Source organism: Chanodichthys erythropterus, chromosome 6 (assembly GCF_024489055.1).
Source record: "Chanodichthys erythropterus isolate Z2021 chromosome 6, ASM2448905v1, whole genome shotgun sequence".
Classification (NCBI taxonomy): domain Eukaryota; kingdom Metazoa; phylum Chordata; class Actinopteri; order Cypriniformes; family Xenocyprididae; genus Chanodichthys; species Chanodichthys erythropterus.
The window spans coordinates 24367082-24384002 of record NC_090226.1 but is presented as its reverse complement, the minus strand read 5'-3'; the positions used below and the strand labels follow the sequence as shown (position 1 = coordinate 24384002).

Sequence of the window (16921 nt, the reverse complement as noted above, 5' to 3'; positions counted from 1 at the left end):
TCATTGAGAGCATATGTCGTAATTTAGATATATTTTTTAGATGGAAGAAGGCGTTTTTACAGATACTAGAAACATGACTTTCAAATGAAAGATTGGTATCAAAGAGCACACCCAGGTTCCTAACTGAGGACGAAGGTTTAATGGAGCACCCGTCAAGTGTTAGAGAGTATTCAGACATTATACTGTGCTCGCGGTGCACACTCAAGAATTACATGCGCAAATGCGCCGCCGCGTGCTGCATAATTTCTTTATTATAGCTTAAATAAAGCGCAAAAGAAACTGCGAGCAATGACCGTCATTGTTCTGTTGTAAGTTAAGTCATGAAATTACAAAACATGCGACTAAAGCTGCTTCAAAACTGTGCAGGCATGCATGTATTTGTTGACATGGTTTTAAAGCTATTGTTATCCAATTTGTTGGCCTTAAAACGTCTTAAAATGCACATATGTACACCAGGGTAATCTAAATTTTCTCGGGGAGCATGCCCCCGTACCAGGCCCGGCGCCACGAGGGGGCAAAAGGGGGCATTGCCCCTCAGATCTGATTTGTGCCCCCTCAGTTTCAATTTGTCCCCATTCACCCGATCGATTTTTTTTTTAACATGTACAATAACACGGGTGTGATGAGAACGTTCAATATGCCCCTGCTAAATTCAAACCTGCTTTCCCGCTGTTGGCGCTCAGCCAGAGATTGACGCCTCTGTGCTTTTCATATATTTCACAAATATTCAGTTTTCAACCACATGTTTATTTGAGGTTTCAGACGTTTGAATGAGGTCTAGACTATATATAAAAATGACATTTATAGTTTGTTAAATGCAGATTCCATACAAAGTTGTTTATTCATAGCCTATCAGATAATGCGTATGAAACAAAGTTTACTCTCTTATCCCAGTTCAGTTCACCAGCCATGATCATGATCAGTAAAGGTGTTTAAACAAAACACATTCATTTCCACGTATTTGACAATCGGAAAATATCATATAGGCCTAATTCATGATATAGTTAACTAGTTTGTGAATATTTTAAATAAAAAAAGAAAAACAAAATAAACGCGATATCTGTAGCTTGGCTGCATGATGCGTCGCCAAGGAATGAATTAAAATTATGTTCTAAAAAAAACAGGGTTTCCCAAACGGGGGTTCGCGAGGGAATTGCAAGTTGATGACATGCAATTAAATAAATTATAATTAAATCATTAAAAATCAAACAAATAGACTAAATAATATTCAAATAAAAAAATCTAAATTTGGCAACAAAACTTAATATATTATTTATTCTGCATGTGACCATTCAGTTACAGAACTAAACGCGTCTGCTCAATTCAAAGTGGGCCGAACGAGAGTCGCACCTCACTTTGCCCATTTCGCCTCACCTTTGATTGACAAGATGATGGAGGAAATTTTTCTTTCAAAGAGAAATGTAAAATCGCCTATTTAAGCGAGTTTGTCATTGATTGTACTGTTTTGTTGTTGTTGTTTTTTTAAATTTTTTTTTATTAAGAATAATAATTAACTCATCATTAATGAACCCATCATTAAAATGCGTTCGTGCGTGTCAACTGGCGCGGTGCTGTTATGAATGCCCGTGTGGCCGTGAGCATTTTACTTTCACTTTTGAATTAGCGATTCAAAAGCCCCCTCCGTCAATTAACATGTAGGAAATATACTCACCTTCACACCCCTAGTTCACCACCCGAGCCCCCTCCAGAATTATGAATGCCCCCCTAGTTTGTGTGTCCTGGTGCCGGCCCTGCCCCGTACCCCCCTAGGAAACTACATTTTCTGACCTCGGTAATTAAAACCCGGTGTGCGGCCCGGCTTATATTCTTGAAATCTGAGGTAAACATGCATTTCTCCAAATGTGCGCACATTTGGACTAAAAGTTTGTGTGTATGCACTGTGATCAAAAATAAATGGGACCAAACACGATTGAATTTGTGTCTTGTTATTCAATTACCGATTGATTTCGCAATTCTATCAGAAATGAAGAATTATGAGTGTCATTGTCACGAATCCTGTCAGTTCCGGACTACATTTCCCAACATCACATTCCCATGCTACGTACTCAAAGTCCCCGGTTGCAATGCTCTCAAATGCACCGGTTGCTATGCACTCAAGCGCCCTGGACGCGATGGACAAAATGGCTGCTTTGCCAGTGCCTACGGGCAAGATGGCCACCCCCTCGGTGCTCACGGAGGTAGGGGGCGTTCCTGCCATTGAGTCTGCTCCTGAACCCGCTCCAACCGGTGAATCATCGCCTCACCCTCGGAAGAGGAGGAGGAGGAGGAGGAAGAAGGTGTCTTCCGTTCTTCAAGGCTCAGAAGCCTTTCAAGAGCCTGCTGTGGGTCCGGAAACCAATCCAGAGGTCTCTCCTACTCCACCCAAGCTTCCAGCCCTGCCAGCACCACCCAAGCTTCCAGCCCTGCCAGCACCACCCAAGCTTCCAGCCCTGCCAGCACCACCCAAGCTTCCAGCCCTGCCAGCGCCACCCAAGCTCCTTGCGCTGCCAGCGCCACCCAAGCTTCTAGCCCTGCCAGCGCCATCCAAGCTTCCAGCACTGCCAGCGCCGCTCAAACTCCTTGCGCTGGCAGCGCCACTCAGGCGTCTTGCCCTGCCGGCTTCACCCACACGCCTGGCCCTGCCGGCGCCACCCGAACTCCTTGCCCACGAACCTGCGACGGGCCCTGCTGAAATCCCCAAGAACTTTTTTTGGGGGGGGGCAGTGTACCTGAGAGTGGGGAGCTTGTGGGTGGGGACCCTGCTCAACCATGGCCGTTAAGGGCCTCTGAACTGTTATGGCCATCTCTGAACTGCGAATTATTATGGCCTTTAATGGACTCTGACCCGCTGGGGTCACCTATAGACTCTGTTCTGCCGTGGCTGCCCGAGCCGCCTGACCTGCCGTGGCTGCCCGAGCCGCCTGACCCGCCGTGGCTTCCTGACCCGCCGTGGCCGCCCGAGGCTCCTGACCCGCCGTGGCTGCTTGAGTTCCTGGACCTGCCCTGGAGACCTCCATACCCGCCTGCACATCCAGTATCTCCTGCCTGTAGGTCTCCAGGGCACCCACCCCCCCTCCCCAGTTGTGCCATCTACGGCACGAGGACGCGCCTTCCGGGAGGGGGACATTCTGTCACAAATCCTGTCAGTTCCGGACTACATTTCCCATCTTCCCCTCTGTCAATCACATGCACTCACTCCACCTATCACCTGTTGCCACATCCACCCTAGCACACCACACTGATCACCACACCCAGCTGTAGCTCATTATCAGGACTATAAAGGACTCACACTCACACCACCAGTTTGCGAAGTCTTGATTACCCAGTGTGTCATTTCTGAGCGTTTCCTTGTTTCCTGCCTGCCTGTGTTTGATCTTGCCTGTTCCTGTTTATTGACCCATTACTGCCTGTCCTGACTCTTGCCTTGTATACTGTTCTGTGAATGACTACGTTTCTGCCTGTTCCTTACTGTTTCTGTTTGCCCCTGATCGACCCAGCCTGTATGACTATGCTCACTGTAAATAAAAGCTTGCATATGGATCTCTGCCTCAGTCCCGCTACGTTACAGTCATTGTAGTGGTGCAAATATCTAAGTTATCTAATACTTCAAATCTCAAGGTTAAATCAGAAGATTTTTTTGTAAAAATTTTTATGTAACAGCTGCCAAAAATAGTATATAGCGCCGCTGTGGTTTTTAAGAGTAAAAAAAAAAAAAAAAAAACTTTTCAAAACACCCCACCACCTTGTTTTTTTTTTTTTTTTTTCACAAATCGCACTCTGCCTATAATAAGTGTTTATTTTCTGACTATTTTAGTCCAGCGGGTCGCCGCCTCTGTGGAGTAGCACAGGAGCTGGGTGACTCGTCCATAGTCATAAACGGAGAGAAGTAGCGCCGGTTATAATGTTCTTCCGCAAGACGCATGCAGTTACGTTCAATGAAAAAAAAGTTGAATCTAATCTAACCAATCTGATGACTGTTCATACAAAAGGAGGCACATGGAGTTAACCATTTCAGTGAAGAAGGTTTGGTGTTTGTTACAGGGGGCTGTCTGTGTGAACTCTCACAATTAAGCTGTTGTTCTGAAAAGGTATCAAAAAAAAGGAGAAAAAAAATCTGGATTTTGGAGTTAGTTGAATCAATGTTAAAATGATAAAGTTATTTTTCAATAGACATATTTTTTGTTCATATTTATTCACCCCTAAAGCTCTGACCCTAGAATCGCCCCTGCCTGGAACCATCCATGTTCGCTTTCCAACGTGGAATAACACAAAATAGGTATCATCTTAAAGCTTAGAAGCTCAGCTTTTTAATGCATCTAGCCATTTTGTGCTGAGAAGTGCCTCTAAACCAGAGTTTACCAAATGTGCCGTGATGATTCGAGGCTTCGAAACAAACTGACACTTGACTCCACGGTGACCCCTAGTGGTCAGAACAGTGTAAATGCAACAAAACTCAAACTAAACATGCAGTAAAAACACCTTTTACAAATCTATTGCAAATGTTTTATTGAAAGTAAAATCTATTAAATGCAATTAACTAATTCTCTAATAAGATTAGGCTACATATAGAGTGACTGTATATCTGTTCTTTTATCAATTTTCAAGGCTTGTTTCTCTGTTCCATGGCTCAAGCTAAACAGGCCAATAAGAGATTAATAACTACCATTATTCATTTTAATTATTCTAATGTCTCATTAAAACATCTACAAATTTATAAAACTGATTTAGAGATCAGGTAAAACCCATAGACACTTGTTCAATGCTTCTCAGTGAATCTGCATGATTCATGGGTTAACTTTATCATCGCCCTCTACCGGTGAACCACTGAAATTTCGAACTGTTTTGAAATGTTTCGAAACAGTGATGACGTAATGAAGCCTCGTTTACTAAAATCACGTGACTTTGGCAGTTTGATACACGCTCCGAATCACTGATTCGAAACAAATGATTCATGAAGCTTCGGAGCTTCATGAAGCATGTGTTTCGAAATCGGCCATCACTACCTCCAACGCCTCTCACTCATCTGTCAACCGGCGATCGCCTCATCGGGCTCCTGCAGGTGGTTCGTTCGCTGGAGAGGTATGTGGAGGAGTTCGTTGAGCTCGCTTTTCTGTCGGACTGGGTTGATGCATGTTTAATCTCCCTGTTTCTGGATGGACTAGATGATGACACTATCCGTTTTGGTGAACCTGATTATCATTTCTCCTTAAGCGAAACTATCAATTCAATTTTGTGGTTAAATGGCTCCAAATTCTTCGTTGATTGGGTTCAGGATGAGTGTTTGTCTCTAGTCCATACAGAAACATGGTTGGCCGGGCCAGTCAGTCAGCCTCTTTCTTCCTCCGCATACCCCTCCAGCGAACTCCCTGCCTGTCCCACGCTGGACCCACACTCCTGCGCTGGGTCCAGAAAGCGGAGGAGGAGGAGAAAAGCTGCTCCATCCAGTCCCGAGCCTGCCGCTCCAGCCCTCTCCGAGCCTGCCGCTCCCGTTCTTACGGGACTTTTAATCCTATATGAGGGAATGGACTGGACCCCTCTTCCAGCCTCACACAAGCCGCCCAGTGATGCGGCTTGTTTAATTGACTTTTTGTCCGAGCCCTCTGCTCCAGCCGCCGCCGCCGAGCCCTCTGCTCCAGCCACCACCGCAGAGCCCTCTGCTCCAACCGCCGCCGCCGAGCCAGCCGCTCACGAGCCCACTTGTATTATGAACTTTGTTATTGAACTCTCCAACCCAAAGACTGTTTTCCCTCCCTGCCTCCCTCTCCCGCCTCCTCCTATATGTGTCTGCACTGCACCTCTGCCTCAAGCCTCCTCACCCAGATCTCCACCTCGGCCCTCTGGTCGATTACCTTCAACCTGGCTCCAACCTCCCTCTCCTCCACCGTTGCCCATCAGTCCACCAGTCTCACCAGTCTCCATCCTGCCTCCGCTCACACCTTGGTCCCTCGTCAGCCTGCCCTCCCCTCTGGACTGCACTCCTCCGTCTCTGCTCCGTCCCTCGGTTCCAGTTGGCCTCCTCACTCCCTCCGGTGTTCACTTTGTTGTCTGTCGTCTGTCTTCAACTGCGGCCTTCTGGAGCTCCGGCTGCGCTTCGGCTGGTTCCGCCATCTCCCGCCGGTCCTTCAGCGCCTCCTGGGCTCGACGGCATCAAGGCCTCGTTAAAGGCTCTGGACCCACCATGGATGCCTTCAGCCCCTGAATCGCCATGGCAGCCCGCTGCACCTGACCCGCCATGGCTGCCTTCGGCCCTGCCCTGGAGACCTCCACTACAGTCTACTCCTCCCCCTGCTCTGGCTTGAGGTCTCCAGGGCGCCCAATGTCACAGATCCCATGTTCCCCGGACTCCAATTCCCATGATCCTCCTGTTTCGTCACCTGCACTCACTTCCCTCGTCAGCACCTCATCATCACTCATCACCTGCACCTGGACTCTATTATCATCACTCCCTTTATATGGCACTCACTCCCTGCACTCCTTGTCCATTCTCTGTTTAAGTTAAGTGTGTCTTTGGTTTGCTCTGCCTTCTGTTCATTAAAAGTGTTGTGTTTATGGAAATCCGTATCAGCCTCATCTCTCTACCAACACCCGTAACAACTACTAGGTACTTATACTATATTGACTGGGTTAAATAGAATTACATTACTAAAAAGAAACTAAAATACAATTTTACAATACAAATTCACTAAAATGTCCTCAGTTTTCGTCGACTAAAACTGTTGCTGATCCGCTCTCTCACCCTGTGGTCTTGTGTACGTGTGTTTGTGTGGGCGTCGCAGCTGTTTGTCATAATTATCAGCCTATTTAATGCCCTGTCTTTCGTCTCACATTTGTCAGATCGTTGTTTGGAGTGTCTCATGTGTTTCCCCTGTGTTCCTCCTGAGTCTTAACTGTGATTGGAGTTCTTCGTGTCTACATGTTCCTGTCTCTTGTTTCCTCATTGGATTTGATTCATCACGGACTTCACTAGACTCTCACTCACCACCGAACACCACGGACCTTCACCCACCACGGACCAGATTCCACGATCTCCACTCACCTGCTCCACGGCCCATCGAAGTCCCTGTGATCACCACTCTCCTGCTGTCTGCCCAGTACTACTTGTGTTTTCCCTGGTGTGATGCTCAATAAATGAGATATTAACTTGCACTTGCATCTGCCTTATTTTTCCGTGACAAACTAGATGAAAATAGTCATGGTTAATTCTGACTAAAATAAGACTAAAATGCTCAGACTTGTAGTCGACTGAAACTTGACTAGACTAAAAAGAATGTACGAATGTGACTAAAACTAATAAAAACTAAAATGACAGCTTGACACAAAGACTAGACTAAAACTAGTCAACTGAGAAGAACCAGTCCCCAGGGCAAATCTGCAAGAGGATCTGTTTCAACGTTAACATCCTGAACGTCCGTTTCATGAGGGAGCGGTTCAGGAGTCTGAGGTCGAGGATGGGTCTGAGACCACCATCCTTTTTGGGGACAAGGAAATATCGGCTGTAAAAACCCGATTCGCTCTCTGAGGGAGTGACCACTTCTATGGCTCCCTTTTCCAACAGAGCCATCACTTCAGTGCAAAGGACATGTGCGTCATCTGCTTTCATCAAAGTGGGAACCACTCCACTGAAGCGCAGGGGAATTCAGGCAAAATGCAGTGAATAACCTCGATTTATTATCTCCAGCACCCAGCTTGACACTCCAGGGATGGCCTGCCAGGCCTCGGCCTGCGTGGCAAGGAGTTGAATTAGGTCGGTTGACAGGCCGCTGAGTTGGGGCTTGTGCACCGAGGAGGGTGTAAGAGGAAGTTTGCGCTCTTTTTGAAAATGTGTGTTTATTTTGTTCGCCATGAGAACAGAGTTTGGCACAGGCGCAACAACAGTGGGCCCAGGACGCATAACAAACATTTTGTCCCTTACATCCGGAACTGAATGGGGTGGCGGGGGAACTAAGTGAGGCAGCTTTGGGGGTGGTCCAGCTGCAGTGGGACTTTGCCCCCTCCTCTTCTTTCCTGACGGATCAGGAAGACTTTGGATGCGTTGGGTCCAGCGTAATCCTAGGCTGGGGTCCCTGACGTCTCGGGAAGAATGGGCGTTTAAAGGAGCGAGATTGCTGATTTTGAAAAAGGCTTCAGTATCAAGGAAAAAATTGTTTGTCCCCATACGCAGTATGAGTGAAGTATCGAAAGGAAACTGGGTTTTATTATTCCTCAGCTCTGCTTTGGAACATGGTCAAGCCTCTTGTTTGTCCCTGCTGAAGTAGTTTCCGTGGTCATAACCTCTGAATGGCTAGTTTGTCATTAATGTTCTTTGGGATCATCAACCTGAGCTTTTAAACCTAAGCCAAGCAGCTCCACTAATTAGACATAAGCTCTGCTTGTTTGTTGGTTTTCTCTGAAACCAAATCCGATGTCAACACTCTAACCATCTGTTCTCATGTGCATGCAGTCTCTCATAACATCACTGCACAACACTGCACTGAATAACACATTACAATTATTTTTCAGTCTCAATATTTTATTACAAACATGCTGTAAAATCATTACACAAAAATACAACGCAGATGTAAAAAAAACAAGAAACACAACATTTGCAAATCAATCACCCGTGTCATTGCACGTGATGCTAGATAATTGGCTTTTAACTGTACAACTGTACACTAAATGTTTCCTCCACATCTCCTTTAAGATGTTTTGTTGAATAATGATGCCATTGCAGTTCTGGTTTGTTGACAAATCAGACTGAACCTAAATGAAACAATTCCTGAACGCTTGCCAGCATGCAATATTTTCATACCTCCAGCTTAAAGAGGCGACAAAAGTATTTTTGGCCTGTTCTTGTAAATACAAGTATTTCCCTTAAATAGGGAAAGGAACGCTGCCTAAATGTATTCAGCTGTAAAAAAAACAGCCAATATTACAGTTCTTTACAATCGCTAGAACACATATCTCAATACTTATGTCACTTTTTTTTGCTCTTCACACAGTTCTCCTTACCAACTTTCAGTGTGGCATAGCAGTTAATTTCATATTCAAAATGCACTAAAATTACCAAAACACTTCAATGGTTAGTTCACCCAAAAATGAAAATTATGTAATTTATTACTCACCCTCATGTCGTTCCACACCCTTAAAACCTTTGTATATCTTCAGAACACAAATTAAAATATTTTTGTTGAAGTCCGATGGTTCAGTAAGGCCTGCATCGCCAGCCATAATACTCCCTTTTTCAATGACCAGAAAGCTACAAAAAACATATTTGGCGCACAAAAAGTATTCTCGTCGCTTTATAATATATAAGGTTAAACCACTGTAGTCATATGAACTGTTTTAAATATGTTTTTAGTAGCTTTCTGTGCATTGAAAAAGGGAGTGTTATTGCTGGCGCCATCAGATTTTATCAAAAATATCTTAATTTGTTTTCCGAAGATGAATGAAAGTCTTGCAGGTGTGGAATGACATTTTTGGGTGAACTAACCCTTTAATACATGTCTCAAATCAAGTCATTCTTCCATAACACTAGCAAAGTTGGTTGCCAACCAACAAACTCACTTTGTCACTCATAAAACAATGACCTAAAAAGCACTAACAACAGGTAGCATAATACAGTGTATGCTTTCATATAGCGGTGTTACAATACATCACAATACAAAAATGCAACAATATTGTATCGTGGGTAATGACAGTATGTGTTGTGCATAGTTCACCCAAAATGAAAATTACTGTGTGAAAAAAAAATCCAAGTTTAGTTTTAGTGTCAGTACTACATTAAACTACTATATATAATGTTGAATATAATGTATAATAATGCAATGGGGGAATATTTGTGGGTCCTGATAATGCCAAATGTCTTATGTTACCAGTAAAAAGTAGCCTACATTATTTTAAACATATCTAGTCAGTGACAGAGTGCAAACATATTCATCTAAAATAAATCTGTGTTTCAGCATTAGAATCATGAATATTTTTATTCTGGTGTCACCATTGTTCTGTCCATTGGGTTACCAGCACCAAGTCCAAGCCTATTCATTTGCACTCCCAATGTAATACCAAATTTAGCATTTTAATTATCAGTACATTTTTGTTATCCTTTTACCATATGTCTTAGAGTTTTTTAGTATTAAGAAATATGTCCTAGCGATTGTAAAAAAAAATATGATTTATTAACAGTTCGGGAGGAACATGTTCAAATCTATACAATCGGCACAAGAGGCCACCTAGATATATATACATAGCTGACTCACCTATGTTCCTTGACAGTTTTCTTGCATCCCTCCGCCACCCTGACTCCTCACTATTGGCTGGTTCCTATCCCTGCCAGGGATATAGCGGAGTACTCTAGGTTCGGGCCAAATTCCGAGCTCGGAGCCCTCCCATCAGTCAAATATGCCTACTCTTTTACTCTATCTGATTATTTGTAAGTGTGAACTCGTGAAACTGTAGTCAATAACAAAAGCCTGGAGATGGAAGAACCAGAGAGAAGAACCAGGTGTTTGTTCAGTACTTCTTTTTGGCACAGTGATAGAAACAATGTTTTTTGATATCTGTAAGGCAACCATCTGGTGATTCAGACTTGACATATATTGTAGTAGACTGTGGGCCGTTCAAAAACAGTGTCCCCAACCACCTCAAATATACAGTCTTTGCCGGCCAGCAGTGGTACTTCAGTCAAAGGCACATTCTCCATGTTATGAGCAGTCTGGGTGTCCTGTGCAGCTCCATTTGCTTTTTCCTGAAAAAAGATACCATGAATAAGCTTGTGGTATTTTAAGATAACAACTAAAGTTTAATCATGATGCTCCAAAAAGACTTCGACATATGACATGGGCTTGTAAATGGGTCAGTAACATGTAAGAGTGTCCGCAATAAAAAAGGGGGAAAAAGTTTAAAACACGTGTACCAAGTTATTGGAAATGTACTCTTTGCATTCATGTTGGTTTCATGTGGTTTTTGAAAAACTTAAGTTTATTTTTAAAGGGATGAGTATTTTTTACAAACATCAGGAATAATCATTCATAAATATCATTAACTTTTACTGTTAAATCTGCAATATCCTTATCTTGTAATAAAGTTAAAAATTATCTGATATTTTAGGAGCCTTGAGTTGAAACATGAAATTTTTTTTAAATAATAATCAGTGAAGCAGTTTGTTCAAATATTTTTCCCCCAACAAATGTGCCAAACTACTAAATAGGGTTTTCAGTATTTTAATGATACTCAATATTTAATGATGCTCTTTTCATTGTTTTGATATCAAGACAGGCATTTCTTTACTTTATGCTCCTAAAAAAATATCAAAACGAATTTTAATTCAGAAAAAAACATGCTCATCACAAAGAGCTGTATTCTAATAATTATATGTATTAATTTTATTTTAAATATTTTTGAATAAATTAATAGATCTGCACAAAGATGATTGTCATGTCATTGACTCACATGCTATGAAAAAAAAAAAAGTTAACTTACCGCTCTTTCAGGTGGAAAGTCCTTTCGACACAAGTGGCCAATGATTCCAGCTGCCAGAGCATCTCCTAGTACGTTGATCATTGTTCGAAAGCGATCTCTTTAAACCAGAAGGGGTGTAAGACTTTATTGATCCTATCAACACTATACAGTGATGAAATAAAAAATTGTATCAAAACAATGCAAGAGGCAAATATTTGCCTTGTGCATTGTTTTGATAAAAATGTTTATTTACTCCACTTTGTATAAATATTTACTCTTATTAATATTTATTTTTAAATCAGTTACTAATATTTATATTTAATTTACATTGTTATGATCCATTAAATTATATTAATCATGAAATTGATTACATCTTATTTTTCCAACTGATAAATGGCAGTAATCTGAACTTACAAGATCCAATCAATGGCCACAATCAGTGTAATGTCATCCGGTGGCAATCCAACAGATGTTAACACTATCACCATGGTTACAAGGCCTGCCTGAGGGATTCCAGCAGCACCTATACTGGCAGCAGTCGCTGTTATACTGGAGGAAATCAGAATATGATTATTATGATTTTACTTGATTCCTGATAGAACTGATCAAGTCAGAAAAGTTTTTCTAGATTCCATTAACTATTAAAACTAAGTTTGCACAAAAACCTTTGTCTGTCTGTAGGAAAGTAACCACTATAGACATCTGTGGGATGTATCCTCAAATGAATATCAAGAATAGCGCTTGATCAAAATAGGATTTGAAATGGCTGATTCTTAAAATTTCATTTTCCCAATCCTGACTATATTTGTTTACAAATCTGCTTGTCTCTAAGTACCTGATGGTGACCAGCTGTCCAAAATCCAGTTCATACTCATTGACCTGGGCAATGAAAATAGCAGCAACTGCTTCATAAAGCGCTGTTCCATCCATATTAATAGTGGCTCCCACTGGCAGAACAAACCGGGCAATCTGTCTGTCCACTCGGCAGTTCTCCAGCAAACATTTCATTGTAATGGGCAGTGTTGCTGAACTGTGAAAAAGAATAGGATGCCTCACTCTTACATGGTCAACACATGTTTCTACTTTATTTAATGGAGTTGGGATAAGCTATTTACATTTTTTTGAGGAGTTCATCTTATTCTTACCTGGATGATGTAGCTAGGGCAATGACCATGGCTTGCAGAAGCCCTCTGATGTATGTGAAAGGATTTTTCCGTGTCAGAATGAAATAGAAGAATGGAAGCAAGATGAGGCCGTGCACAAACAGGCCTGCAAGGACCGTCACCCCATACCAGCCCAGCTTCTTCCCAAGTGTGGAGGGGTCGTTCATGTCCAGGATTTTGCCAGCCACGAGGAAGATGATCCCAAAAGGAAAATACCTGTTGAAAAATTCAGAGAAGAAGTTAAAGAGTCTGGCAGGAATTTGTCATATGATTCTCAAAAATGGTATTCTTTAAATGTCCATCATATTGATGACTATGTGAACTTCAGCTTCAGTAGTGTTTCACATTTATTTGTTTTGCACGGTCATAAGGAACTGTTGTCCTGTCTTTAATTTGGCATATTAAAGGGATATTTAACCTAAAAATTTAAATTATGTCATTATTTTCTCACCCTGATGTTGTTCTAAACCTGTATGAATTTATTCTGGGGAACACAAAAGAAGGTATTTTGAAAAAAGTCTCAGTGCTTTTTTGTCCATACAGTAAGAGTCAGTGTGGTCCAATGATGCAATGAAAGTTTGTGTGGTTCTTTGATTTTTGTTGTAAGGACAAAAAAGTTTAAACATTCTTTAAAATATCTTTTATGTTCTGCAGAAGAAAGAAAGTTATACAGATTTGGAATGACATGAGAGTGAGTAAATGATAATGGAATTTACATTTTTGTGTTAAATTCAACATGAAAACAATTCACAAACCTTTTACTTCTACAATGAGAAGTATTTCATAAAAAACAGTATATTCAATGAAAAAAAATGAGAAGGGTCCTTTTTTGTCCATTGAGAATTGAAAAATATATTTTTCATTTTTTTGATGATTTTGTTTTTGTGATGCTAGCAAATTCATTTTTCTTTCAAAAAATGACACACACTGATTCATTCACATTAAAAATGTATATGTATTAAAGGAACACTCCACTTTTTTTGCAAATAGGCTAATTTTCCAACTCCCCTAGAGTTAAACAGTTGAGTTTTACCGTTTTCGAATCCATTCAGCCGATCTCCGGTTCTGGCGGTACCACTTTTAGCATAGCTTAGCATAGTTAATTGAATCTGATTAGACCATTAGCATTGCGCTTAAAAATGACCAAAGAGTTTTGATATTTTTTCTATTTAAAACTTGACTCTTCTGTAGTTAAATCGTGTACTAAGACCGACGGAAAATAAAAAGTTGTGATTTTCTAGGCTGATATGGCTAGGAACTATACTCTCATTCAGGCGTAATAATCAAGGAACTTTGCTGCCGTTCCATGGCTGCAGCAGTGCAATGATATTACGCAGCGCCTGTGAGCCCCTGCTTGCACAGGGAACGTGCCTTGCAACCATGGAGACGTTTGTGAGAGACGCTGCGTAATATCATTGCGCCTGCTGCAGCCATGGAACGGCAGCAAAGTTCCTTGATTATTACGCTGGAATGAGAGTATAGTTCCTAGCCATATCAGCCTAGAAAATCGCAACTTTTGATTTTCCGCCGGTCTTAGTACACGATGTAACTACAGAAGAGTCAAGTTTTAAATGGGAAAAATATCAAAACTCTTTGGTCATTTTTAAGCGCAATGCTAACGGTCTAATCAGATTCAATGAACTATGCTAAACTATGCTAAAAGTGGTACCGCCAGAACCGGAGATCGGCTGAATGGATTCAAAAACGGTAAAACTCAACTGTTTAACTCTAGGGGAGTTGGAAAATGAGCCTATTTTCAAAAAAAGTGGAGTGTTTCTTTAAGGAAAGAAATAGGGTCAATTTTGATTTCATGCTGAATTTTAGGCCTCAGTCACTGATTTGGAGGTGTCAAATAAAGACATTCCCAGCTGTGCATGTGCCGACAGCATTGACACTACCCAGCAGCATGGAGAAGTGTGTGACAGCTAAGTTAAGGTGATCCATAATTCCTGCATGTGCAGAATGACAACATCGCTTTAACACACCTTCATGCTGGCAGTCATTACACATGTACCAGCTGCATGCTGGAAACTTACTCTCAGATACTCAGCTAATGGTATCTGAGCCCTCAAGCAAAGTATTCTATAAAAACTTTTGTACTTTAATTATTACAACTGTTTTGTATGGAATTGGCTCTGTGAACCTTTAAAAAACCTCTGCTCTCTTTCTTACCATACGGCCGCATTAATGATCTTCATCACACATTCATTGATGCACTGGCAAACATTCACCAGTGGAGCTCCCCGTTCGCCCATTTTACCAAGTAAGAGACCTAAATAAAAAGCCCTTGGTTATATTTATGCTTTTGATCATGATTTTACTACATGAAGAAGTTTCATTAGTGAAGGCAGATGCTTTACCCATTGTGGCTGAGAAAATAACAATGCCGAGTACATTCATCTGCTGACTGCTGCCTGGACGGGTCTTATACTCAATGTCTGGAGGTGGCGTGAGTTCCAACAGCACCGTTCGACCCTTTGGATTGTCGTCATCAGGCATCAAGTAAACAAAATTTGGGCGTCCAGTGTTCACTGGTGTTTTTATGATGGGAATAAGGTCTGTCTTATACTGAAACAAAAATATAAAAAAAGGTTTTACATTTTCTTAAGAAAATTTGAGTGATGTTTGCTTATACAATCCTTGGTATAACAATGTTGTACCATGTTGTAAATATTCTAGGTGTATATTTTTTTTAACACCTTTTTTAACACCTGTGGTTTCTAGGGAGTTGCTATAGGCAATTGCTTACTGGCTCAAGACCTTCAAAATAAAAGTTCTCTGTGATATCCTGATCCTACAATGTAAGTCTAATGGATTTTAATCTTATGGCCTGTTTTATCATCCACCGGGTGAAAACAATAAGCCATGTGATTTGAGGTCAAAGGCTGTATATATACAGCCTTTGACCTCAAATATATATATTATATATATTATATATATATATATATATATATTATATATATATATATATATATATATATATATATATATATATATATATATATATATATATATTCTAAAACAATTCTCTCATATTACAATGAATGAGAGTAAGTGTATGGTGGAAAATGCCCCACCTTCTAAATAAAAAAGCCAGTTATCAATTTGTAAAGTCATTGTGTCACAGCAGCTGCCGTTAGAAGCTCTGGTTTTAGGAATTAGGGCACTTAGGACTACACAGGTGCATTGACTGGAAAAACCCTGAATGTACACTTTAATAATACTATTTGAAAATAAGAAATAACATTTATTGAACAGTTCATGTTCATGTAGTTGGTTGTGCATGCACAAAATAGCTGTTTGGAGGCATTGCAAATATGGCCACTAATTGATCTGACTTTCTTTGAATGGGACTTTGCTATTGTTTATGTTCGTAGTATACACAGTACTTTTTTCAAGCTCACTTCTTAGATCAGTGTCATTTGATGTGTTAAGTGTTTACTTACCTGCTGGAATGTGGCTTCAATGAGATTAGAGGGGATCATATTCCTGGGGATAAAAAAATATGATGTTAATTCATTAATTGCATCTTTATGAATATATAGGACATTATTCCCTTATGATATGTCATACACTGCAAACGTAAGCACCAGCTATTATCAAATGTGGCAGCATGAGACCAACTGCAGCTCACTGTGTTCATGGGCGGGGGTAGGGGGGTGGGGGGGAGGGGTCCTCCTCTTCTTACTTTGTACAGATTACTAAAAATATCCTAATCACCCCGCTGCTTTAATAGGATTGCACTGTATGGGATGGCCTAGACTCCCCAGACATGGGCAACTCTTTCCAATGGATGGCAATGGCAGTGACTCATCAAAATGAGGAGCAATTTACCCCAAAAGTTTATAATTTTAGCAATAAAAAAGCTGATATTAAAGGGACAGTTCACCCCAAAATGAATATTAATACTGTCATCATTTATTCTCATGCCATTCCAAACCAATGTGACTTTTTTCTTCTGTGTAAAAACACCATAAAAGTGGTCCATGTAATTTGTGTGTTAAATAAATAGCACAGTGATTTTATATTTATAGTATATTATTTGAAGCCATAATAAAACTTTTTTGAAGAACAGACTATTAAAGTTGAATTTCAGCACCGGATCAGTCACTGAATAACACATTGCATATTGCATTCGTATGAACTGCTTCTAAGATACGTTTATGGTGCCTTTGTGTTTTGAAGCCTGAGTGCTCTAATTCCCATTGTTTGTAATTGCATGGAAAAACGTTGTCTTTCTGTATCTCAGAGGAGAAAACAAGTAATATGGTTTAAAACGACACAAGGACAGAATTTTTATGTTTGGGTGGAATATTCCTTTA

The 16921-nt window shown here is 41.0% G+C and overlaps 1 protein-coding gene across 1 annotated transcript in view; it reads right to left on the bottom strand.

Moving 5' to 3' along the window:
- Positions 1 to 10446: 10446 nt before the first annotated feature.
- Positions 10447 to 16921, bottom strand: part of slc1a8a (solute carrier family 1 member 8a) — a 9196-nt gene continuing 2721 nt past the window's right edge. Inside the window, 8 exon segments of the mRNA XM_067387403.1 lie at positions 10447 to 10723; positions 11458 to 11554; positions 11851 to 11985; positions 12272 to 12466; positions 12582 to 12815; positions 14772 to 14871; positions 14960 to 15167; positions 16046 to 16088. Of these exon segments, the coding sequence (XP_067243504.1) occupies positions 10559 to 10723; positions 11458 to 11554; positions 11851 to 11985; positions 12272 to 12466; positions 12582 to 12815; positions 14772 to 14871; positions 14960 to 15167; positions 16046 to 16088 (1177 nt within the window). The 3' untranslated portion in view covers positions 10447 to 10558.